The sequence below is a fragment of the Homalodisca vitripennis genome, chromosome 4 (genome assembly GCF_021130785.1).
Source record: "Homalodisca vitripennis isolate AUS2020 chromosome 4, UT_GWSS_2.1, whole genome shotgun sequence".
Lineage (NCBI taxonomy): Eukaryota > Metazoa > Arthropoda > Insecta > Hemiptera > Cicadellidae > Homalodisca > Homalodisca vitripennis.
In genome coordinates, this window is record NC_060210.1 from 164,643,776 (window position 1) to 164,670,222 (window position 26,447).

A 26,447-nucleotide genomic window follows, 5' to 3' on the forward strand; every position below is an offset into this window, starting at 1 on the left:
TCATTTGCTTCAACGGGTTTTGAGATACGATTAAAAAAAAAATAAAAAACATATGGACAAACAGACACTAAAGGAGGGAGATAAGACATATATTCATATGCAAATTTTTGCTTGTTTTTGTGTCTACTATCATATCCTGAAGTTGTGCTAACCTCTTGCGAAACACCCTATATGTAGGATGTTTACAAAAGAATGTCACAAACTTCTGTAGCTGAATTTGACTTTAGAGATTTTCAACAGACGCCATTTTGTTAATATTAAAGCAAATCACATAATTTTTAAATATTTTTCTCTTATTGATTAAGGAACGTGTGCAAAGTTTGGTATCTGTAGCTTTACTAGTTCTAGGGATATTAATTTTTATACAACATTTTAAAACGCGGGTAGTGGCTAAACGACCACGATTTAGTGGTCTAACAGATAAACATTAGTTGATCTAATTTCTCAACCTATGTCTATAATACATTATTAGATTAGAATTATGAGTAATATCAACCGCAGAAGTTTGTGTCACCCTGTATTGTTTACAAAATTAAATCATAATATTTTGTGGTTTTAATAAAAATGGAAGTGAACTAAAAGTATTTATTTAACACAATTCAACTTCTATGTTTCAGAGAATATCCTAACATATATGGAAAACTTTATCAATTGTTTACAGTAGAGACATTGAAGGCTAAGTACAAGACACGTCTGTTTGCGCTTGCTGATGAATTTTTAAGATCCACGTGAGTACTGATGATATAAAAGTTAAATATTAATTTTTAAGAAATGTTACTTCTTTCCATTCTAATACCAAATATGGTGAAATAAAAATGTTAGTACATTGAAAGAAATGAAGAATGTTTTCACATATTACTATGAAAAGAATCATGATGAAATATTGCAATCATAGTTGTATCTTTACTACATATGTATGTACAGGTACATAGATATGTACAGTCCAATTTTTTTAACCATAGACTTGGCCGCGGACTACTAACCTGCATGAAAAAGTCAGTTTCGCTGTGTTAAAACTGTCCCAGCGGAGTATGAAAACGGACTACAAAAATCAGTGACCTTTAACGCTTCCTCTCGTGATTTAAAAGTGAAGCCAATGTCGTACAATTCTGTAAGATGCGTCAAATTAAAGCTCTTAATATTGGCAATCTATTGGTTTTTTTTTTTTTTTTTTTTTTTGTTCTCTTAGGACAAGAAGCTTATAAATTGCACTTAGTCCTGTAAGAACCTTTGCGCTGCTTCCGGAGTGATAGGATATTCAGGATGGGTAAGGTTATGGAGTAGGGGGCCGCCTCCTATCGAGATCCATGAGGAAGAATTAGGGCACTACATCTCAAAGTCATCCTGGAAGAAGGGGAGGCCAGCTCTGAACGAGCCTCTACAGTCAAAGTAGGCAGGGGGTAGCACACCCTTGTTGAGGTTAACAAGAACCTCTGAGGTAAGGGAACAAATCCCACCAACTCCAACAGTCATCTTCCACAGTAGATTAGACCTATTGAATTGCCCATGAACCCCAGAATCTCAACATTTGCGGTTAGTGATGTGCCGCTACTGGACATCCATAAGGTGGCCCAGATTGAAGTGGCACATCGGTTTTTGCTGTGCCCAGTGGTGGGTTCAACTGGTAGGTATAAACCAGCCAGAAGTGATCCCTACTGGGTAAATCTATTGGTTACATTTTTAAATATTAAAAAAAATTTTTTTAATTTTTATTGTTTACATTTTACATAGCGTTTAAAATGACAAGAAAAAAGTAGTAAGCGAGGATTTTTTTTATTTTTTGGTCAGACAAAATTTGTCAGCGAGAAAGTTGTGTGAAAATAGATGAATATTTTTTTGTAATTTATTATTTTTTTATAGTTTAGCCTGTAGTAGCATATGAAGTGATGAGTGAACGTTTCTGCCGGAACTGTAGTTGGCGCATTGGCTCACTGATACCGTATTAACTCAATAAATTAGTTTATTGTGCAATAAAAACACCTTTACGAAAGAACCAAGTTAATTTAACTAATTTATTAGTCTTAAAAATATTGTGGGTTTAATTGTTATTGCAATTATATACTTTATCCGTAGCAATAACTGTATTATTTACAACGGTGTTAACTCACTTGTATTCTATGTTTAACTAACTATTAATATTGAGCAATTACAACAAGTATAATGATTGCATTGTATAGAGTTCTGTGTAACGGTATATAACTTTACTGACAGTTGATGAGAGGTCCGACCGTCTATTCGCATCTATCCCGCTAGTCACAAGCGCGTGACCTTGAGAGTACGTTTGCAGAAAGCCCTTTACAATCCTCCCGCACCGCACCCCTCGCCTACCACCGCTCTCCCAGCTCGAGTCTACGGTTAAAAACATTGGACTGTACTTTTTTTAAATTTATATTAGATGTGGAATATAATGAAGTAAAACCTTCAATATCCAAATTACATGTTCACAAAAACTGCTATTTTTTTACTTTTTTATATGTTGTTGAATTTTTTAATAATAATGACAGAAAAGCTTTTTTAAGTTAAATGTCTCAGCATAACAAACAAAGTATGTGGCTTCACAATTTTTGCACACAAAAAATTGTAATATGTTTTTTCCCTTGGGGATACCTAAAAAATTAATTAACCTAAACATTTATGCAGTTATGCGCCCAATGGAGTACATGATAGTCTAAGATATTTAGATATTTCTATAAGCACGGGCTCATATTTCACAAATGACCACAACAGGCAAACAATAAAACCACTCATAAGAAAATTCTTGACAATGTGTACCCCATCAGGTGCACAATGCACTTTACGTAAGCCCGGTGCATACCTGATTGGGTACACTTTGGCAGTTATGAAAAATCTTGTGTACCTAATGGATTACACATCGTTGTGAACGTGTTAAGGCCGGGACACACATACCTGCAGCGTGTCCGACACGTGAGTCGGCCATCATACAGTGAAAAGCGCAGTTTTCAACCAGCAAGTCCACACATGTCCGCATTGACACCAGACCGTAGTGCCCGCACCATCACCGATACATGAAGTTTGAATTTTATGGGCATGGTGCGGTCTAAGAGCGACATCTATCATGGATATGAAGACATTTATAACACACACACAGACATTTATTTATTTAGTGAGGAAGAAGTTTCTTTTACAGTAAACTAGTAATGATTTCTTACTGCGCTAAAACTACTACAAAACACATTAGGTGGCTTACAAAATTTTTAAATTTTTAAAAAGTTATAAAATATGTTGTATACTTAGTGATTTTAGAGCAATTAAATTAAATAATGTAAAATATAATTTTTTATTGAAAAATAACAAGAAATTATTTATTTTGCGCAAAAATATACTTATTTTGGATGTATTAAAATTACTTGTTAAAAATCTTTCCTGCATTTTGTAGGGCATAGATGTAAAATGTTTCTATGACCTTTTATATTTATTTTATTCTTCAAACTACAGTAAGTCTTAAAATTAAAATATTTTATTTGCAGTCATAAGGTTTGACAGTATGAAAAAACATTATACTCTCTAGTGTATATTTTACAAATAATTACTATGTTTTACTAGTTATAGTAAAAAGAACCTACAAAATGACTAAGTAACTCCTTTTTTATTTGCTAAAAATGTTTTTAAAGAATCTGTCACTATAAAATCCAAAATAAATATGCTCCAATATAAATAGATCAAACAGTTAATTTTTTGCGTTCGGACAGCATACGGAAATGTGTGCCTTCACGATAACCGCACCAGAAACGTGAATCAGCCGAGTGTCAGTGCGGGTATGTGTATCCCGACCTTTAATGAGGAGCCGGTGATGTAAGTTAGACAAAATTCGGAATATTTGTTGTAAAATCTGTGGCATCAATGCCATAATTATTATCATTTGTTACACATATGTTTTTATTGTGAAAATACATTTAGTCTGAGTTTAAACTTCAAACTAGTTTATTATTTTTATTTGTGATATAAAATATGGCAATGAGGAAAAAGCGAATAAACAGAAGACAGCAAGGCGTGGTTAAGGAAAGTGACTCAATACAAGCTGACTGAGAGCAATACAGTGATGGTAATATACTAATAGGCTCAATCCTACGACCGAAGAATGGGATTATTGGATCAAATGATTCGACTTGGCAATGGAGGCATTTAGAAATAAGGATGACAAGCTCAAATGTAATTACCTGTTGGCAAAGGTTAGTTCTCAGCCTTTTAATGTTTTAGTTCATTACTTTTACCCTCATGAAGTTGAAGAGGCTTCAAGTGCAGTATGCAACAACATGGAAAGATTGGTACAGGGGGATGTTTCAAACCTCTAGCAGCATAGCAGTATAAGGAATTTTTCAAAGAGGGAACTATTACTATTAACACAACCAAGGCAGTCATCCATATAAAAGAGACTGCAATACCGACAGTGTTCAAACCAAGGAGGTTGCCTTTTGTTCTCCAATTATTAGTTAAAAAGGAATTAGAGAGATTGGTGGCTGAAGAAATTTTGGAAGCTGTAGATCCAATGATCTCACCAATAGAATAGATTTTTATTAGCTTCCAACTTTGGAAGAACTGATGGCTAAGAAACTGGTAATGGATGAAAGCTTCAGGAAATACGCAACAATAGCAACACAAAGGGTTTTACCAGTACAAAAGAATGCCTTTTGGAGTTTCATTTGCAGCCGGTCTGTTCCAACGTACAATGGAACTTATACTTATTTTGGCAGGATTAAAAAAAAGTAGGCTTACAAACTCAAGAGAAAATTGCAAGTGGTTTAAGAATGAAGTAGTTTACCTTGGCCACCAGATTGATAAGAACAGTATTAAAACAACATTTTAAGGCAATGATAGAAATGCGTGAACCAAAATGTACAAAGGAACTTAAATCATTTTTGGGTTCTGTAAATTATTATAGTAGGTTCATTCCTAATTTACAAGGAAAGTGCATGAGGCTCCATTACTTGTTGAAGAACAATGTCAAATAGGAATGGGCAAGTCACTCCTGCTCCTGTACTAGCATATTACGCTCCAAAGCAACCATTGATAGTGGTCTCCATTGGTAGTGACAAGGGTTTAGGCACAGTTATGGTCTCTGACAATACTGAGGGACTAATTATGTATGCCTCAAGATTACTAAGGAAGTCAGACCTTAATTATTCAGCACTTGACAAGAAGACATTGGGAATTATTTTTGCACTTACTAAATTCAGGCACTGTCTGGTTGGGTGGCAATTTGATATTGAGAACTGATCATAAACATTGAGTTTATTTGTTAGAGCAGAATGTCGAAATACCAAAGTTTGCGGCTAATAGACTTACTAGGTGGGCACTGGTTTTAGGCTCATTTGATTATGAAATTGAACATCAGACGGGTATTTTGAACACTCATGTTGATGTGTTGTCTCATCTTCCTTTGAAAGAAGATACAATGTCTCAGGAAGAGGAAGATGGTAATTATTTGGCAGAAGGACTATGCAAATCCGATTGGAAGATATTTGTCTGAGCAAGACATAAAAGGGAACATTATCTTAGGTCTTGAAACATCAAAATAGGATGCCCAGCAATACAAAATTTCCTACCAACTGAAATACATACATATTATGAGAAGAGGAATTGTTTTCTTTATTTATTATTTGCTGCTTTGTTGCTGTCACAAAACAAATATATAACAAATATATAACAAATGTCTTTTTGTAAAAGAGAATTTGACAAATTATTGTTTGGACAGTATAAGTCAAATTATTGTCTTAGAAATCATTGTAAAATAATTAAAAGTAATCTCTAATAAGGTATAGGCGGTTCTCACGATTACTCCTAGTAGCATCACTGCCAGACATGCTGATTGTGACTAGTCTTTGTGTGTTATGTATAGGCACCTGCCACTGACACTTGTAGCAGCATTTGCCAAGCGGTTCTCACGATTACTCCTAGTAGCATCACCGCCAGACATGCTGAATGTGACTAGTTTTTGTGTGTTATGTATAGGCACCTGCCACTGACACTTGTAGCAGCATTTGCCAAGCGGTTCTCACGATTACTCCTAGTAGCATCACCGCCAGACATGCTGATTGTGACTAGTCTTTGTGTGTTATGTATAGGCACCTGCCACTGACACTTGTAGCAGCATTTGCCAAGCGGTTCTCACGATTACTCCTAGTAGCATCACCGCCAGACATGCTGATTGTGACTAGTCTTTGTGTGTTATGTATAGGCACCTGCCACTGACACTTGTAACAGCATTTGCCAAGCGGTTCTCACGATTACTCCTAGTAGCATCACCGCCAGACATGCTGATTGTGACTAGTCTTTGTGTGTTATGTATAGGCACCTGCCACTGACACTTGTAACAGCATTTGCCAAGCGGTTCTCACGATTACTCCTAGTAGCATCACCGCCAGACATGCTGATTGTGACTAGTCTTTGTGTGTTATGTATAGGCACCTGCCACTGACACTTGTAGCAGCATTTGCCAAGCGGTTCTCACGATTACTCCTAGTAGCATCACCGCCAGACATGCTGATTGTGACTAGTCTTTGTGTGTTATGTATAGGCACCTGCCACTGACACTTGTAACAGCATTTGCCAAGCGGTTCTCACGATTACTCCTAGTAGCATCACCGCCAGACATGCTGATTGTGACTAGTCTTTGTGTGTTATGTATAGGCACCTGCCACTGACACTTGTAACAGCATTTGCCAAGCGGTTCTCACAATTACTCCTAGTAGCATCACCGCCAGACATGCTGATTGTGACTAGTCTTTGTGTGTTATGTATAGGCACCTGCCACTGACACTTGTAGCAGCATTTGCCAAGCGGTTCTCACGATTACTCCTAGTAGCATCACCGCCAGACATGCTGATTGTGACTAGTCTTTGTGTTTTATGTATAGGCACCTGCCACTGACACTTGTAGCAGCATTTGCCAAGCGGTTCTCACAATTACTCCTAGTAGCATCACCGCCAGACATGCTGATTGTGACTAGTCTTTGTGTGTGTTATGTATAGGCACCTGCCACTGACACTTGTAGCAGCATTTGCCAAGCGGTTCACCCGATTACTCCTAGTAGCATCACCGCCAGACATGCTGATTGTGACTAGTCTTTGTGTGTTATGTATAGGCACCTGCCACTGACACTTGTAGCAGCATTTGACAAGCGGTTCTCGCGATTACTCCTAGTAGCATCACCGCCAGACATGCTGATTGTGACTAGTCTTTGTGTGTTATGTATAGGCACCTGCCACTGACACTTGTAGCAGCATTTGCCAAGCGGTTCTCACGATTACTCCTAGTAGCATCACTGCCAGACATGCTGATTGTGACTAGTCTTTGTGTGTTATGTATAGGCACCTGCCACTGACACTTGTAGCAGCATTTGCCAAGCGGTTCTCACGATTACTCCTAGTAGCATCACCGCCAGACATGCTAATTGTGACTAGTCTTTGTGTTATGTATAGGCACCTGCCACTGACACTTGTAGCAGCATTTGCCAAGCGGTTCTCACCCGATTACTCCTAGTAGCATCACCGCCAGACATGATGATTGTGACTAGTCTTTGTGTGTTATGTATAGGCACCTGCCACTGACACTTGTAGCAGCATTTGCCAAGCGGTTCTCACGATTACTCCTAGTAGCATCACCGCCAGACATGCTGATTGTGACTAGTCTTTGTGTTTTATGTATAGGCACCTGCCACTGACACTTGTAGCAGCATTTGCCAAGCGGTTCTCACAATTACTCCTAGTAGCATCACCGCCAGACATGCTGATTGTGACTAGTCTTTGTGTGTGTTATGTATGGGCACCTGCCACTGACACTTGTAGCAGCATTTGCCAAGCGGTTCTCACGATTACTCCTAGTACCATCACCGCCAGACATGCTGATTGTGACTAGTCTTTGTGTGTTATGTATAGGCACCTGCCACTGACACTTGTAGCAGCATTTGCCAAGCGGTTCTCACGATTACTCCTAGTAGCATCACCGCCAGACATGCTGATACTTTTGACTTTTATAGCCAACCTGCTGATACGCCACCCGAATCTCAAATTCTTATGTCACAATCCCAATGGGAAAGATGGTATGTAATCACTAGGAAATAGATTTTGTTTATTTTTTAAATGATTTCACTGATTTTTGTAATCTTGAAGTTATAGTGAAATAACTCTTTAATTTTAACAATTTGAAGGCATTTTAATGTACATAAGGGAAAACATAATTTCATAGCTATATTTGAAAAAATAACTAATTAACATTACTTATATTCGTAATACTAAATTTGATCAATGATATTGAAATTGGTATATTTTGCTGAATGTGAATAAGTTTGAAATAATATTTTGAGTAAGATTATGCTATTTTTGTTATTTTTGTTTCTTTTACAGATACTTAGTACAATATTACAGTTCAATCATTATTGTTATTAGTATTTTCTTTTGTGGAACTTTGTTAATTTCAATTTGATTATATCTTAGCTACGACATTTTGTTATGTTACGTCTTATGATGTCACATATTTTTTTATTAGAAGTGAAGCTTTGCTTTTGTCTAATTATGTTCTGACTATTGTTTTTTGTATGTTGTTTTATTGATTTAGGTAGTGTACATACTGTGTTGGTTAAGATGTTGCACGAGCTCGTCGCACTATTTATTTTGTAAAGGTAGACTCTAAGTTATGTTTTTTTATGTATTGCTAAACCATCGCAACTAGTTAAAGATGGTTTAGTATTTTCAAATGAGTAATTTATGATTAAATTGTAAATATTTATCGAAAATAAATCATTATCTCATTATCTCATTACAATATACATCTAAAATTATTATGATTTTTTAATTTTTTTGATATAACCAAAGTTTTTGTTATTTTTCTGATAGATACTGTTGAAGTCACTACTTTTTTTAACCCTTTGCGCTCAAAAGACCATTAGCACTGGCCACACCAAGGTTGCAGACAGTTTGCATTAGCTTTGCCTATTAATTCAAACAATTACTAAAAATGTTATTGTTGTACTTGGTGTATAAAAACGTAAATAGATAAAATAATTACCATATATTTTAAAGTTATATTTTACTCATAGCCCATGTTTTATATGTTTGTTATATGTTAGACACATTGCCATGAGTCTGTTGTGTCTAATCGCAGACAAGAGTTAATTGGCAATGTGCAAACAGGGACCAATATTAGAAGTAGACTGGTAATCGTATGTTGAAATTTGAGGTTGCTGAGAACAGTGCAACTATAATTCACTGTAGCTTATTTATTCTATAAAAACAACGGAGAAGAAGTGAAAATGGGGTGAGAAGAGCATGGTGGTGCGGGGGACGGTGACGTCAAGGAACAAGGAAGTGGGGGTAGAGGGGACAGCACAGTGCAGTGCAATCTAGGGTGGGTTGTCAACACTATGACGTCTTGCCTAATACTGAGTCGGCACACTTTTCTCGTATGGATCAGCAGTCTACTTCTATTATTGGTCCTGATGCAAAGTACCATTCACTATGTTACCGTTCATGCTATTGTCATACTTTCATACAAAAAATGGTATTATGTCAATTTTTTAGAATCGGGCCATATTATTTTTCCTCACTAACAAATAATACAGAAATCGGAATTGGATTTAGAATCAAGAATCAAGACCACAATTTTATTATCAAAATATTTTGGTCAGTTGTAAATTAATTTTTAATTAAAATTTAAATCAAGATACATTATAGTATACAGGGTTTCATTTGTAAATAGATCACCATTGTGATCTTGGAAACTATAAATCTTAATAGTAAACTTTAAATAGGGAAAATTTACTTGCTTTTAGAGATTAAAACACATATGTATTTAAAACTATTAAAACCTGCCATAATTTTCCAAAGTGGAGGTCAACTTTATTTATGGATCATTGTATTATTTTCAGTATGGAAAGTAATTTTAAGACCTATTCTTGTAAGTTTTTTATATTCCCTTTTGTTCTTGGAACAGAGATATGAGGAATTCCTTATGGTGTTTAAACATTCAGAAAACACCTTTATAACTAGGTATCCATTTCAATATTCTAAACTGTAAATCTAAAATCTACATTTAGGAATTGTCCTTAATTTTAACATATTTAAATATTGTTTTTTTCTAATGCGTATCATTTTGATAAAGAAGTAGATTTAATTAATTTTTTTCTTTTCTTAGTGTTCTTTTTTGTAATATCATTAATTTTCTTTCTACGTTTTTTGAAAGTTTAACGTATCGTGATTGTGTATTTGTGTAGTCGACGATGATGTGTACAATGAGAGTGAGAAGGATCCAGTCAAGAGTGGTGCGAGCCAGAGTCAACTATGGGAGGTGAAGCTGCTGCAACAACACCCCTGTGAGAGAGTGGCCAAGCTAGCTCGGAGCATCAGTGATGACCTTCCATCAGTCGAGTACCAGCTGGAGCCACTACTCGATCTTACCTGGCAAAAGGCATGAATATATTCTTTATTTATAGCCTGTTGTCTATAATAGTGGTTCATAACATTATTAGGAATGTGTGAATATTGAAAGGTTAAGTATTTCATAATAGAAATGATAGTTCTGAGATAGGTAGTACAAAGTTCAAAATTTAAAGTTGAGTATGTGAATTGATAATCATTGCCTAAAGTCAATCATACATTATTAGTTAGTTGTACCTGAGCCTTAGTAGTAGGGTTGTTGTATAAAATTCAAGCTTTATTACATGCATTATAGTAATAATCTGAGGCTTGAAAGATGTAAAAAAAATCTTTATATTTATGAACTATGGCACATTGGAACCCGGATCTCTCACTTGCCGGGTGAAAATGCTACCACTACACCACAGAGCCCTTACTTTTTACGATTCAATAATTTTTTATTTGACCATTTCTGTCACATATGTGTTTAAATAACCTAACTAACATATAATCAAAACACGAAGTATGTGTCAAACGACTTGTTACATTCATAAAGTTACCATCTAATTTTTATTCTACATTTAATGACTGTTATAATCAAACTAATCTTAGTTGTCATTTGACTGAAGTAGGCTTCTCAGACATGCTTGCTTATGTATATATCTTTTTGATCAGAGCAACAAAGCAAACTCAGTTGTGTGACCAGATATATCAGACTGGAAGTAAATGGAAACAAAGCAAAGTCAACTATGACACAAAAAATACTAAGGCTGCGGGTAACTGCTAGTATGTATATATATATTCTCTTCATTAAAGTATAAGTGTAAAAATTGTTGTAACACTAATTGATATTACATTATACTAAACTAATCTTATAAAATAGGTTGAGTAAATACTAAGTTAAATGTTTGTTTTTTTTTTTTTTATTAATTTTTCCCTTTTGGCTGTTAACAAAAAAACAATTTAAGTTAACGTTCATTCACTTTATGCTCATTCATCGTTTTGCACAAATTTATAAGTTCTACACATTTTCTTGGTAAATATTATTTATTTGTTAAGTAATATAATAATTGTAAGTCTTAAAACACATGTTTTAACTATGACAAAAAATTATTATATTGTTTTTCTCAGGGAGCACAAAATTACTGTTCTAGAACTTATGTTACTTGATTTGTGTTAAACATTGTACAGACCCACCGCTTTTGCTCTTTTAATATCGCCCCAAATATTTCTTTGGACATTATTTCATAGTTAGAACTAAAATTTGGATGAAATATTTTGCTAGTTATAGTGCATTATGAGTAGTGAATGTTTAATTATTAGCAAAGAATTTTCAAACCTATGTTTATATAAACTTTTTCTTTAAATATCTTTAAAATTTAAACAAATTTAGATGTTTATGCATTAACCCTTAAAGCGCCAAACAGTTTCAACTAAACTCTGGATTAGCGCTCATTTATTGTAAAAAAATTAAAATTAGATTTTCTCAACGCTAATTTTAATTTCTTTTTTTAGGTAACAAAATAAAACAGAAACTGCAAAAAAATATCTTTTATCATATTTATTGCCCTAAATACACATGATTTACTATGTAGCGTTCCAGCTCCTTTATAAATTTTACCCAATGCTTACTGTTTCCTTTTTTTTTATCATGTATGTAAATGATGACATTGCGTCCTTATATGTACTAGAATAGAACTAGAAAATAAGTATATTACATATTTAATACAAAGTTATTATAAAAAATTTAATTTTCATGCCAAAAATTTGAAAACCAAATATTTTCCAAATTCTTAGCCATCTAATGGGTGTTATTTTTATAATTACAAAATGGTTTTCAGATGTTTATAGAGGTAAATAAAAGATTGTAACACTTATTGCAGTAAAAACAAGCCTAAATATAAATAATAAAAATAAATGTAAAATTTCGGAACAAGAGCCAAAATACATAATTATAAATATAAGGAGTAAAAATATTTCTACGAGGAAAAAATACTTTTATCGCCATTCAAGAAACTGTTTACTTCAAAAGTTTATAAATATATAACTTTCATAAAAAGATGATCATATAACAAATAAACTACACAGTAGTTTACCGATCAACTACTCGCACTGCTTCAACAGGATATGAAGTAGAACACAAGAGCTGCCCGGCGAGGCAGTGACGTACGCATAAATGCGCTTGCGGCGTTGAGCAATACTACCGAACTGCCAGCTGTTCAACAAAAACCGGTTCAGCATCGATCGATAAACACAAAGATTGTTACGTGATGTGGCACAGCCCCGCTACACTACTGTAACATACAACCCTCACAGTCTAGCGGACAAACTCTGAACTAACAGTGCAAAATAGTAAAAACAAGTAAATTGCGCGTCTACGCGCTTACGGCGTTCAGAGCAAAGTCGATCCTCGCGCGCATATGCGCTTACGGCGCTTTAAGGGTTAATAATGTGAAAGAGAACATTACCCACCATATTCAGTCAGTAGGCGGTCTGTACAAGAATGCTTATTCATGCTTTCCTGCGGGAATTACAGTCACACTGTTTTTTGTTTTAAATATTAAAATAGAATTTTGAGATTTATATTATTTAATAAACTTTTGTGTTTAAATCACACCATTATTTTGTGGTGTAATATACTTGTTTATAATGTATTCTCTTTAAAACATATTGAATTGAAAATCAAATGTAAACCTTGCACTCTACGATGTAGTTGCATATTCTTTTACATTGTATTGAAACCTTTCCTATTAAATTCCAATAATTTATTCATACAATTGTTCTTAATTCACATTGATAAAGTGTACTGTTGTATTCAATTAATTGTTTTATTCTGTTTTAGATGATAAAAAGAGATATCAAGAATATTTCTAGGAAGATACCTGTAATTGCAGAAAAGTTTGAAGATAAGCCGTTATCAAATAAAATGGAAGAAGCAAGACAAAAAGAATTTAAAATATTATTTTCTGAGATTAGTAAATTATTTGTGTTTTAAGCACTAATTTAAAAATATTCCTGAAAAAGATTAAAAAAAACCTTTTTGTACATTGTTAACTGGACATAAAAGTAATGGAGATGAAAATGAGAAAGTACAAATTTTACTTAGAAGTATTGGTACTGTCCTAGCTGATTTTTTAAGTGTATACTTTATGAAAATTATATCTGCAATATAACGTTTTGTAAGTTAAACAATGTACTTTGTTTTTAATTTAATAAACTATTTTTTTAATAATAGCTTATATCTTTTGCATTTCTTGACACCCATTAGAGTAAATTGATCATCTCACTCCACAGACCACTACCAAATTAGTCCATTTATACTGTGATATGGTTTGTTGCAAATTGGAGCATAACCTCCAATAATTTTAAAATTCAAGATCAGAACACAATCACATAATTGAACATTTGTACATTTTACTTAAATGAGAAACCCTGATATCAACAAGAAAATCACAGAATAAATAATTCTGTAAGCAAACTGAGTAGGTCTTCAATCATATGACATGCGACACAGTAACGCATGTAGCTCAACTATCCACCAGATATCTCAAGATAAATTTATAAACTTTAATTAAATTTGGCATGAAACTTAATTTTTACGTAGACTTTTTACATAGACAAGAATAAGTTCTATGATTATGCATGTCCCTCCATGAAATTTGGTGAGCATTAATGAAGCCTATCACTCAGTATAGTGATTTTTAATTTCTTGGGGGATGTAAAATTTATTGATGATACATCTAAATCTGGGCAACCATAAACTGCTTGCCTGAACAGAAAAAAATTGAGGACTTGTGCACACAGACCATTTAACAATTGTTAGAGAAAAGTGTTATAAGTAATAGCTTGATTTAACTTTTGGAAATAAAAACAGTTGCTGCCTAATTTATGCTTTGTGAGTTTGACTGGCAATCAAAAGGAGCGTGTTGTGCTTTGAAAAAACTACTTAAAACTGATCCAAATTTCCTCTTGAATATAATTTACTGCTCTTGGTTCATTATCCTATGTGTATGAACTTGTAACTAAGAAAAAGTTAAGTGAAAAAAGTGTCACGTAAAATTAAACATAAAAACTATGTTAAACTTGATCCTGCTTCAGACTTTGAATCTGATTTAAAGATTGCACAGGTAAAGATTCTGCCTGTAACTGAATCACATATATTACTGTACTCAGTACTGTTCCGAATCTCCTCCTTATTCTGAAATCTATGGCTTTCTAATATATAATTAAATAGGATAGCCAGGATTCTAAGTAATAAAAGACAGTTCCAAAGCAACTTAGAGATAGATGTATATCTTCTGATAGGCCTCAGCACAAATTGACTGTCCATTAGGGTGTAGAGGTAATTTCTCCTTGAAAGATGTTTGGGAAGAAACCCAGAGATCTATTAGGACCAGAAGTTAGGTTCTCTGACATCAAAGCGCATGCCACCCTCCTTCTGATCCATATTTGTACCAGATCTGTGCTCCCTTTTCTAAAGTAGGACCAACCTGTTGCTGTGCTTGGTTTTCTGGTACGATTATATGAAAAGTGTGATCAAAACAAAACTGTTTCGGCTTAGTGTCCAAGCAAGATATAAGCATAAGATATAAACAAATTGTTTAGGGTATTGATTATGATGAACCCAGTAACTTGGCTTCTTTATGTTTATCCCTTAAGGCAGTTTGACAGTATTGAGCTGTTGGTCCCCAGGTTAAGTGTAAGTGATGACTTCTTAGCCTAACTTCACCTGGTAAAATAAGACATCTTTACTTTACTTTTTAAGGTATATGGTTAGAAACCACTGTAGCCTACAGCTTACTTCTACCAAGAGTGCATCGTCAAGTTGGAAAGTAAGGACTTTTGCTCACACTCTTCCTATGACCTATACATTTTTATTACATAAAATGTTTAAATAAAATCTAAATCTCATTGATATAACTATGCATTATTATCATTGATTATATTATTATTGTTCTAATATTAATCTGAGTTACCTTGAAAATCAATGTAAACTGAAGATCACATGTAATAAAAATCAATATTTTATTTATTGGTTGAACATTAGCGAAGGCTATCACTTGTGGCTTGTGGAGTTGGAAAATTTAATATCTGTCTGTCTGTCCGCATGATATCTTGAAAACAAATTGACCTATAGACTCAAAATGTTGCATGAAACTTCATTTCTAAATAAACAACACTGAGTTTGATGATGGTGCATGTCGTTGATGTGGCTGAGCATAATACATAAACTTTAAACAGAGTACAATTATGTGTGATTTTAACATGTAACATATTAACAAATGTAGCTTATTCATAAAGTAAAAAAAGAAAAATAATATAGTGAAAGTCAATGTGAATTGTTGGTGACAAGATTTGATTTACCTGCACTGCACTCTTGCATTGTAATATCTCCCCTACTTCATTGGAACTATTATTATTTAAACACTACTATGAAACCTAACTTGAACAAAAATATGAATATATAATGTGACAAGATATCTCGAAAAAGATTACCTAGAAATGTGTACATGAATATATTTTTCATGAACCAATTTCTACAAGGACAAGAATGAGTTCTGTGATTGTACATGTCCAATCATGGAATTTAAAGGCTGAGCCTCCTTAAAACGTATCACTTGGTAGGTTATTAAATTTATTCTTTTGTCTGCCAAGGGATATAAAAATTTATTTTCTATGATAAATTCTTAAATTTTAAGTACTTGAAGTATTAGTTGTAATAACTTTAGCAATTAACTTTAAAGTCTAGATTTGCTGTAATTTTTAATAGGACCTGACCGGAAACATATAGGAAAATTCTAATAATAAAATATATATTTAATGAAAAATATGAGAAAAGTTCTATTGAATCTCATTGCTAAAGAAGCCATATATTGTCTCTCAACCTAGTGACCTCATTTATTCCCCACATCTAAGTCGCCATAACGATAGTTTAACTGTAGTGTTCAGGTATCTGTAACGTAAAGATTAATGAGGCATTGAGAAGGCCAACAGTTACTAGGGAGAGGTCCACTCACTCCACATTGCCACACCAACCAAGCGTCCAGGCGTAGCTATCAGGTCTCATTACCTTCATAGGATATTGCACCCGAGGATATTCCTCAATGGCTAGAATAATGTTGAAATTAACAATGTAAACTATGTCTACTGTATCCTCACATAGTTATTTTATGATTAAAAATAACGTTGGTTGTTGCATAATATTTTTTAATTTGTTTATAGTGTTTGGTTTTCAAACAACTCAAACTTAAATTATTGACTTGGTCAATATAATTGCAGATTAGTATCCTGTTATAAATTATTAAGGACCTCCAGGTCCTTCTTTAAGTCGTGTTGTCTGTGGAATGACTCTTGATAGGTAGATCGGGAGACTTGAAACTTAGTACATAGTTTCCTCTTGGTTCAAAGAATAATCTATTGATTTTGGGGTCAAAGAGCAGCAAAGTTTAAAATCCAAAATTTTTACATTGGTCTTATGGGTAATCATGATCACATTGAGAAGAACACAGAATAAACAACTTAATATATAAATAGCGTAAACTGTAAAGTTAATCGTTAAAAAGTTTATTACTTGCTTACTTTTTTTGTAATGAATTTACTTTAATAGATTGGTTGGTTTAATTTATATAGATTTTTTAGCTTTTAAATTAACCTGTATCATCAGTTATTTTGTACTTCACTACAGTGTATTGTTTTACTATTTATTTTCTTCTTTTATTAACATATTGAAAAGACAAAAAAGAGTAGAAGATAACATAAATTGTTTTTAGACAACACCCTTTGTAAGTTACCAAACAGTAGATCAGTTACCAAGTGGATGGTTAACAAACACCTACAACATTGGAGAAATACTGAGGGGAATGTACAAGCAAAGCGGATGCTCAAGGGACCATCAAGGAACATTGCAGCAGATGCCCTTAGAATGAGTAGAATGAAGATCCGAAAGGTGACTGGTTTTATTACAGGTCATTGGATATTCCGAAGTTACCTGAACAGAATAGGTATTCCAGTTCAGGAAACACTGTGCAGGAAATGTGGCGAGGCTGATGAAACAGCCAAGCATGTCATATTTGAATGTCCGGCATTACAGAGCAAACGCTCAAGATCTTATGCATACGGAAGAGGGGTTGGAACAGGAAAGCATTGTTCAGAAGATCTCATGGTTTTGTAAAGGCCTGGGATTTTATACAGCTTAAACCTGGGAGAGGGTGCACAATAAGCCGGATGGCAAGTGTGGCAATTACTTGTATTACATTTGTAACTACAATTTGAAATGTGATGCAACTATGTAATGCTATTCAACTCAGACTAGCAAAGATTTATGATGCTGCAAGCAAGAAATATAGGTTGACAAATGTTTGTAATTTATAGGTAGTAAAGTTCAACTAATGCTAATAGCATAGCTAATAACAGTTTTTCTTTGGAGTAAGCAATCAGAGAGAAAGTTTATCCTGTTATGGTTGGACTATGTCATGTTTTTAAAGTAGTATTGATATGTTGCAAGCAAACAGTTTGAAAATGTTTATGTTGACATTTAAATATACTTAAAATTACAACACCATTAAAAATTCAATAATAACTGTAGTATTGTAAATTCTAGTTGCAAGACAATAATGTTTTTGATGGGCTGGAAGGATCACAAAAATAAGCTGCTTTGATATTATATTATATTAATCATACAAGGAGAAAATTGTCAGTTTTGACATTATTATTTGCTGCTAAGGTTTCAGGAGTAACCCAGCAGGGATCACTTCTGGCTGGTTTATACCTACCTACCAGTTGAACCCACCACTGGGCACAGCAAAAACCGATGTGCTACTTCAAACTGAGCAACCTTATGGATGTCCAGTAGCGGCTCATCACTAACCGCAAATGTTGAGATTCTGGGGTTCATGGGCAATTCGATAGGTCTAGTCTACTGTGGAAGATTACTATTGGAGTTGGTAGGGTTTGTTCCCTAACCTCAGAGGCTCTTGTTAACCTCAACAAGGGTGTGCCACCCCCTGCCTACTTTGACTGGAGAGGCTGGTTCAGAGCTGGCCTCCCCTTCTTCCGGGATGACTTTGAGATGTAGTGCCCTAATTCTTCCTCATGGATCTCGATAGGAGGTGGCCCCTACTCCCTAACCTTACCCATCCTGAATATCCTATCACTCCGGAAGCAGCGCAAAGGTCCTTCTTACAGGACTAGGTGCAATTTATAAGCTTCTTGTCCTAAGAGAACAAAAAAAAAAAGTTTCAGGAGCAAAATTGTTGCTTTTTTGTAATTGTACACCCTATTACTGGTATGGTCTCCTTTGAAATTTATCAACTCTGAAATAATGAAATCACAGGCTTTCTATTATTCTTTACATAACTAATGCAACATATTACTTGAAAGAGGCAAGCCTTTGATCATATATATTACTATGTATACAAATAATTAAACAGCATAGTCTTATAGTCTATCTAGCACAATAACTGGTTAACCCTTTACATGGCATGTGTCCATTTAAATAAACCATCCTGACTTTTGCCTAATCTCAGTTGAGTAATGCACATACTATACTAGTTGTACTGCCAAGTAAAGAGTTAAATCAGCAAGCAATAACTAGTTAACTCTTTATATAATAAGTATATTTTTAGATACATCATTCTGACTGTGTCTTCTCAGTTGTATGATTCGTTCATGATATACTGCCAAATAAAGAGTAGATGATAATTTTATAGTCACTTGATAATGAGAAATTCGATAATAGAATTCCAACACAAACTAATTGTTCATAAGATGCCTTCAGATAGAGTTATTTCAGTTACATTTAATACAAACAAAAACCAGTCTCGAAATTATATTTATATTATAAGATTATATATAGTAATTTGCTCAAATTGAATTTTGATTTAAAAATAGTTCTACTTTAATAAATAACTACGGTAATCGTGTTTTCGACCATGAAAAGAACATTTAAATCTAAAACGATACATTATTCAAACAGAATGGTTCAAATAATAGACATATATCTCATCTAGCAAATAATCTTCTGTGAGAATATAATTGTACAACCATATTCCAGTCTCGGTTTCTATAAATCAAAGAAATGTTGAATTAAATTACAAACAATTATCCATAAAAGAAACGAAAACAATGATTGCTGCAATGAGACTAATATCACAAACCGCCATCTGCGAGAAACGTTCGAAGTTCGTAACCATCCCTTCCGGATTGAGTTTGTTGAAGAACGGAACAATTACGTCATAGGTCTGGAGAGCTGCCTGTCACAACAGTTTGACGCTATTCACGATTCTTTATGAGGCATTTATTACAGCGATATCAAGTCTTCGATAACGACAAGCTGACGACTTCCTGAGACTCATGTGTCATATACAATGTGTCAGGTGACGATCAGTTGGCGACACAGCACTCAGCTGATGACCAGCTGAAGGCCTTCTGTGAGGCAAGGAGCATGGGAATCGTCTGCTTGCCGCCGGGGTGTTGGAACTGCGTCTTGAGAGGCGCGGGTGGCCTCAGGCACAATAACCACATTGACTACAAACCAACTCGTACACATTTATGTAAATACAGTCGACTTCGTATAATGTGTGGACAATGTTAATTTTATTTCCATTCAGATCCATTTTTAAAAAGCTAATCAAATAAGAAAGTTGGTTTTCTGTTGTACATTTATTAAAATAACAAACTAACAATTTTGATATCTTGAGAAAATAACGTTAGCAATAAAAGTTGCCATTAGTTACGTCGTTATTTATGTACTTGGTGGAAACAGTGACAGGACTAATCGCTCCATTAATAAAATATACAGATAAGAAATATGACAGAACATTTCCTTACAGATGAAGTCATCAGTGACATAGCACGTGTAATACATTTGCTATGTAAAATTGTTTCTTCAAGACAGAACACTATAAATCAAATTCGTTTGTGAAGTTCGTTCTCTAAAACATTTATAACAAAATACCTATTATATAAAGACAAAATAACAAGCAAAAATATTATTAAAGATTAGAGGTGAAAGCAAGTCTAAGATAGTGGACATATTTACATAGTTGCCGCATCTCGCTTGCTGTCAACTATTCAAATCGTTTCTGTTTCTTCTACCACGTATATTAAGCAAGTTTGGAAAATCGATTAAATTAAGTTTATAAAGGAGTTCTTTTCCTTTCTCGAAATAATATGAATATTGTTAAAAAATCATACCAAACATAGTACATGGTGTGATGTTTAAATGTTAAATCACCTTTTCTACTGTAGACTTCCAATGAATAACACTGCAAAAACGGCCTAAACAGATCGTTTACTATATTATCTTTTACACTGATATTTTATACAAATGTAATTAAGGCTTATCATAAAAGTATTATAATTTATATAAGTAAGGTCTGAGGAGACGTGTTTTGACGTGAGAGGTTCGAACACTCCTTGTATTTAATCGCACATAACTTTTTAACAAAAAATATAAAAAGTCATTAAACTTTTTGTAATATTTTCACAAGATGGTCCTGATATGCACAGTAATAGTAAAATAACTATAAGCATGACGTTTAAAAGACATTCTAAAACCGGTATGGCTAGCTTGACAATGTCAAGGCCAAGTATTATTTTCATAATACACGATGGCTTAGAGAATAACTAGGGACCCTTCTATTCTAAGAAATAAAATGCCTAAAAAGAGGAATAACAAACGGTGCTGGATTATTTTTGGTACCTGATCGATTTCCATACAGCGACCGCTAAAAACCTGTAGATTACGTTATAGCTTTATTTATTAAGTAGATGATTCAAATACTTTACATTTTACCATTAGACAGATAGTCCGATAGAGAGTATGTAGAAAATTTCCATAATTTAAAAATACACTCCTAATCTCAAAAGAAATCTATGTTAACATTACGGTACTGACAACCGTACAAGAATCTCGAAATAAAGATGAATCATTAGTGCATTGATAAGTAAGACCATTCATTGTGCAGTAAGACCTAGATATGAATGAAATAACAAAGTCAGATACTATGGAAGAAGAGTAAAGAGAAGTTACATAAGCCTAGGGTTTAGCCACTCGGCATGACTCTGCAACTGCTTTCTAGCGGCGGGCGCGGCGGCGTGGTATCCTCTCACAATAACTGATTCTACAATGTCGTAATCGCTGCTGCCGAATTTACATTTCCTTCTCTTTAAATTATTCTGTCTGCATTGGAAATATTTCAGAGAGTTGGCAATATTCAGTACCATAGTTATACCAATTCTACAGCAAATTAAATCGTGCCATCTATCGACAGTAATGACACTTAGACATTGTTATTGGGTAGTGCGAGCCAAACATTCAAACTCGTTTTAGTAAGAACATAAGTAAATAATATAATAACTATTAATTGATATAAAACTAACTATTCAACTAAATATTAGTCATATACTGTGTATTAAACTGTCTTGCTACAACACATGTAGTTAACACCTTCACTTAGGCTCAAAAATATAGGAAATATAAAATATAAATTATAGGAATCAATATCTGATGAAACTTATTTTCCACGCATCGAGTCTGTCACAGTCAATGTGTTTAAGTTGTGTAATGCAACTAAAATTTTAGTTTTTGCTCAGGTTTTTATTGTATAGTGAATTATCTATTAATGATTAAAAATCAATGAACGTGTATATTTTGGCATCCAAATAATAATAAACTTAAAAGAAATGTATTTCATCTATCTGTGCTTGTTTTTATGGTCTCTTTTACTATTTTTAATTGAATGTTTAGTTTTGTATATGTTATTTCAATAATTTCTTTCAGTCGTAAATGTTTATACACCACAAAAATATTTGTAAAAAAGGAAGTGTTACACATCCGGCCAATACAACCGAGTCCCAAGACAGTCCCATTTACCAAGTTTCAAGTCCCAAGGACCTTTCTATCAAGAGTTATCGAATACATAGACAGACATACGAACTGCTCTTTGAACCTTTAACCTTAAAGTCAATAGGGCTCTTCCTTGGACCAAGTTTCAAGTCTCTAGAATCTTTCTATCAAGAGTTACCGAATAGACAGACATGCGGACTGCTTTTTGAACCTTTAACCTTAAAGTCAATAGGGCTCTTCCTAGGACCAAGTTTCAAGTCTCAAAGACCTTTCTATCAAGAGTTAACCGAATAGACAGACCATGCGGACTGCTGCCCTTTGAACCTTTAACCTTAAAGTCAATAGGGCTCTTCCTTGGACCAAGTTTCAAGTCTCAAGGACCCTAGACCTTACGAGCTTAACAAGTTTTTTTGCAACTGTGGCTTGTGACCAAGGTCCTCGGGGCCATCGGCTCCTCTAGCAAACTCCACGAGAAGACAAATTCCATCAGCCTCTATGGGCTTGCACCGGTCGACGAGAAAGAGCTCGTCAGTATTATTCAGCAGCTCCCAGCCAAAAAATCGAATGATCTTAATTCAAACTCAATGTTGCTCATAAAAAAATGCTCGAAGCATATTGTGAGGCCTCTGACCGCCTTCAATAAATTCCTCATTTCAATTGGGGGTTTTTCTCTCACTCCTGAAGATGTCAAAAGTAACCCCTATCTTTAAAAAAAGACAATCCTACACTCATGAATAACTGTGTAGTGTGTGTTTCTCTTTAAGCACTTTTAAGTGTGTTTCTCGATTTATCTAAAGCTTTTCGATTGTGTTGACCATATTACACTGCTTGACAGACTGGAATCGCATGGCATTCGATGCGTGCCTCTCACATGGCTTAGTTCATTCCTAAGTCATAGAACTCAAGTTGTCCAAATTTCTAATCATATTTCAAATTCTGTGAATATGAGTTATGGAGTTCCTCAAGGATCCATTCTCAGTCCAATTATCTTCCTGCTTTATGTTAATGACATAAAATCATCACTGCCATACGGGAAAATCGTGCAGTATGCATTTGATACGACTCTTTGTTTTAACGAATCTTCAAATCAGATTTGGAACAAAACGCATTTGTTGGAATGAACAATTGTGTCCAACATTTTCATAGCCTCAATCTAAATACAAATTCATCTAAATCTAACGTTTAAATTTCACTTTTACACCCAGTAGACTTTGAGTATGGACCTAGCGTTATGTTAGCGATACAATAGTAGAAGAAGTCTATTCCTCAAAATTCCTTTGAATTTACCTTGATCAAGGTTTGACATGGAATGTTCACATCGATAACGTTTGCTCAAAATTAGCCTCAGGCATTTATGTTCTGAGGTCTCTAGCCAAATACTGCCCAAGTCAAGTTCTGATAACGGCGTATTATGCTTCATTTATCCACACCTCACTTACGGATTGGTACTGGTGGGGTGCCTGTGCCAAGTAACCAATTTTCAAAGAGTGTTTAAGTTACAGAAGCGAGCGATCCGGACCATTGCAAAAATTGAAGTTTAGAGAGTCGTGCAGGTCAACTTTTCAAAAGGTTGCAACTGTTAACTCTGCCTAGCCTCTACATTTTAGAAAACAAACGTTGTATTGTATGTCTAAATGTGCTTGATTGCGGGCCGAGACATTCATTTGTACGGGACTAGAGGCAGAGACAACTACCGAACTGGGAGACACAGGACGGTGGTTTATGAACGCTTGCCTTCACAGGCAGGGGTTCATTTTATTAACAGATTGCCTAATGAATTAAGAAAAGCCTCTACGCTCAAGGCGTTAAAAACTCGTTTATAACGCTGTTTAGCGTCAAATGCCTTTTACAATGTAAAAGAATTTCTGGAATATGACTGGGAGACCACACAATAACAAGACTGACTCCTCGAACGAAGTGGGAATTATTGGTGTGGATGAACGTGGAATGAGTGTTCAAATGTATGTCTGAATGAGAGCCCGATGTGGTGTGTATGTCCAAATTTTAACATATTTGACGTTTTGCCATACAAATGTATTTTGTCTCCGCAATAAAAAAATTGACTATTGAATATTGACCTTTCTATCAAGAGTTACCGAATAGACAGACATGCGGACTGCCCTTTGAACCTTTAACCTTAAAGACAATAGGGCTCTTCTTTGGACCAAGTTTTCATGTCTCTATAACCTTTCTATCTAAGGTTGTAGCACAGACGACGGACAACGACACTTTTTCAAGCCCTCTCGGTCCTTAATAATGTTCACCTCAGTTAGTTATTCATATTGATTGTTAATCGAATGTAACCTCGACATCTGCTGATTTGAGTTGTAGGATTACTGTTACAGGGAGTTACTGTTTTACTCCTCAGCTGTCTATATTCGACCTTTTTTTGTTACCGGGACTTTTAACAGGCTCTCAAACCGTGTACACTAATCGAGTTGTGAATGCAGTATAACTGTTGATTAATGATCTACTTATTGTTATAACTAAACAGCTGCATTTTACTGCTGTAAGTTTTGAACAATTTTTTGTTATCAGCTTAATCACCTAACATTTTTACACTTATAACAAAATTCGTGACACCCTCGACACTCAACAAAAAATAAAATGAGTAGTTAGTTATAATTTCCAGCTGGTTCACTCTAATGGATGGTAATCCATTATACATTCTGTATCATTTGTAAAACCTAGTTCAATCCACACAACTATATTGCAAACTGCAAATGAAAGTTTTTATGTTTTGTATATTTCAGAACAATAATTATGTGGAAGTCCGTACAATCGGACGCTGAATTGTTATGAAGATAGCCGGGAACTCCGCAGATATTTTTGACGTAAGTGTATACGGTCTTTGGGATTGAAAGGGTTAATAGGTTTACGTATTTGTTGGAAGATTCTGTATAGTAGGCCTATATTCGGGGGAAATAGATATGCAAATATGCTATACTCCTTATCCTATCCAAACCATATTTACTATATTTGTTAAGTGAGACTTGTGCCGTTATCAATTTTAACTCTGTGCTTATAACTTGAATTTTGCGTTAAATGTTATTAACAATCTATAAGAGATTATGTCATTACGAGATATCTCACTCCAAATCTCCCTGCCATAACTCTTTCAAACTGTTATGATAACCTTCCGAAAGTTTCTGTTTCCCATTGGATAATACATCAAAAAAGGTGTGTAATCTAACTATACTATGATAACATTGTATGGAACACGGATATTTATTTATTATTTTAAAACACCAGTCAGCTGTTACAGGGTGTCAAACGTAACCTACAAGCCTGCAGATATTTCCTCCCCCACGCCGCCTCTTAGTTTTATGAATCCTTTCTTTTTCGGTACAATCCGAGATGACCCACACGCGCCATCGTCACCATTGTCACCGAAGTGGACGACTACGTGCCAGATCCTTCGCTCGCCCGCTTGTATATTTCCTCCCCCACGCCGCCTCTTAGTTTTATGAATCCTTTCTCGGTACAATCCGAGATGACCCACACGCGCCATCGTCACCATTGTCACCGAAGTGGACGACTACGTGCCAGATCCTTCGCTCGCCTGCTTGTATATTTTAAAAAGATATATATTTTAAAATCTGTTTTGAAAGATTTTAGTTCGGTTTTAGATTTGGTTCTGAGTTTAAGTTCGTAGTGTTTTAGATAAATAGTAGTGATAAGACTTATGTGGACGCCACAGAGAGCAGCCCGGCTGATACAATTGAACTTTTATCTGGACGCAGATAAGATACTTGTAATTTAAGTACTCGCACTGGCCACACTACTTGTAAAAGTGGTCAGTCTTTCCAAAGATTGTATTTTGTTAATGACTGTACATATTTGCTGTTGGAAATAAATTCAATTCTTCAATTCTTCAATATTTCCATGGTTGACAAATCAATTTGTTATGTCAGCTAGATAGTTATTTCTGCAATAACATTTTAGAGGGGAAGGCATGACAGACTCAGCTCAGCGATTTTTCCTTATTGCTCTGACTGCGTCACCTGGCTCAAATGTTCGTTAATATCTTAACGAATCCAATAATTTGGATACGATTTTGAGACTAAGCCACAATATCCAATCGAGTATAAACAAGAAGGATTGAGCTGAACTGCTCGATGGCAACCAAAGATTGGAGAATTCCTTCAGTAATTATGGTTGTGGCATTGGAGTCAAATTTGTGGTGTTTGTTTTTCCTCTAGAATCGGGTGATCAGCGAGATTCTCACA

At 34.6% G+C, this 26,447-nt stretch overlaps 1 protein-coding gene across 1 annotated transcript in view; it reads left to right on the plus strand.

Moving 5' to 3' along the window:
* The window catches only part of LOC124360520 (nucleolar complex protein 4 homolog), a 28,516-nt gene extending 14,907 nt beyond the window's left edge, over nt 1–13,609 (plus strand). Inside the window, exons 7-10 of the mRNA XM_046814214.1 lie at nt 618–728; nt 7,896–8,059; nt 10,229–10,422; nt 13,213–13,609. Coding sequence (XP_046670170.1) covers nt 618–728; nt 7,896–8,059; nt 10,229–10,422; nt 13,213–13,365 — 622 coding nt within the window. The 3' untranslated portion in view covers nt 13,366–13,609. The remainder of the gene's footprint in view (nt 1–617; nt 729–7,895; nt 8,060–10,228; nt 10,423–13,212) is intronic.
* The last annotated feature ends 12,838 nt before the right edge of the window (nt 13,610–26,447 follow it).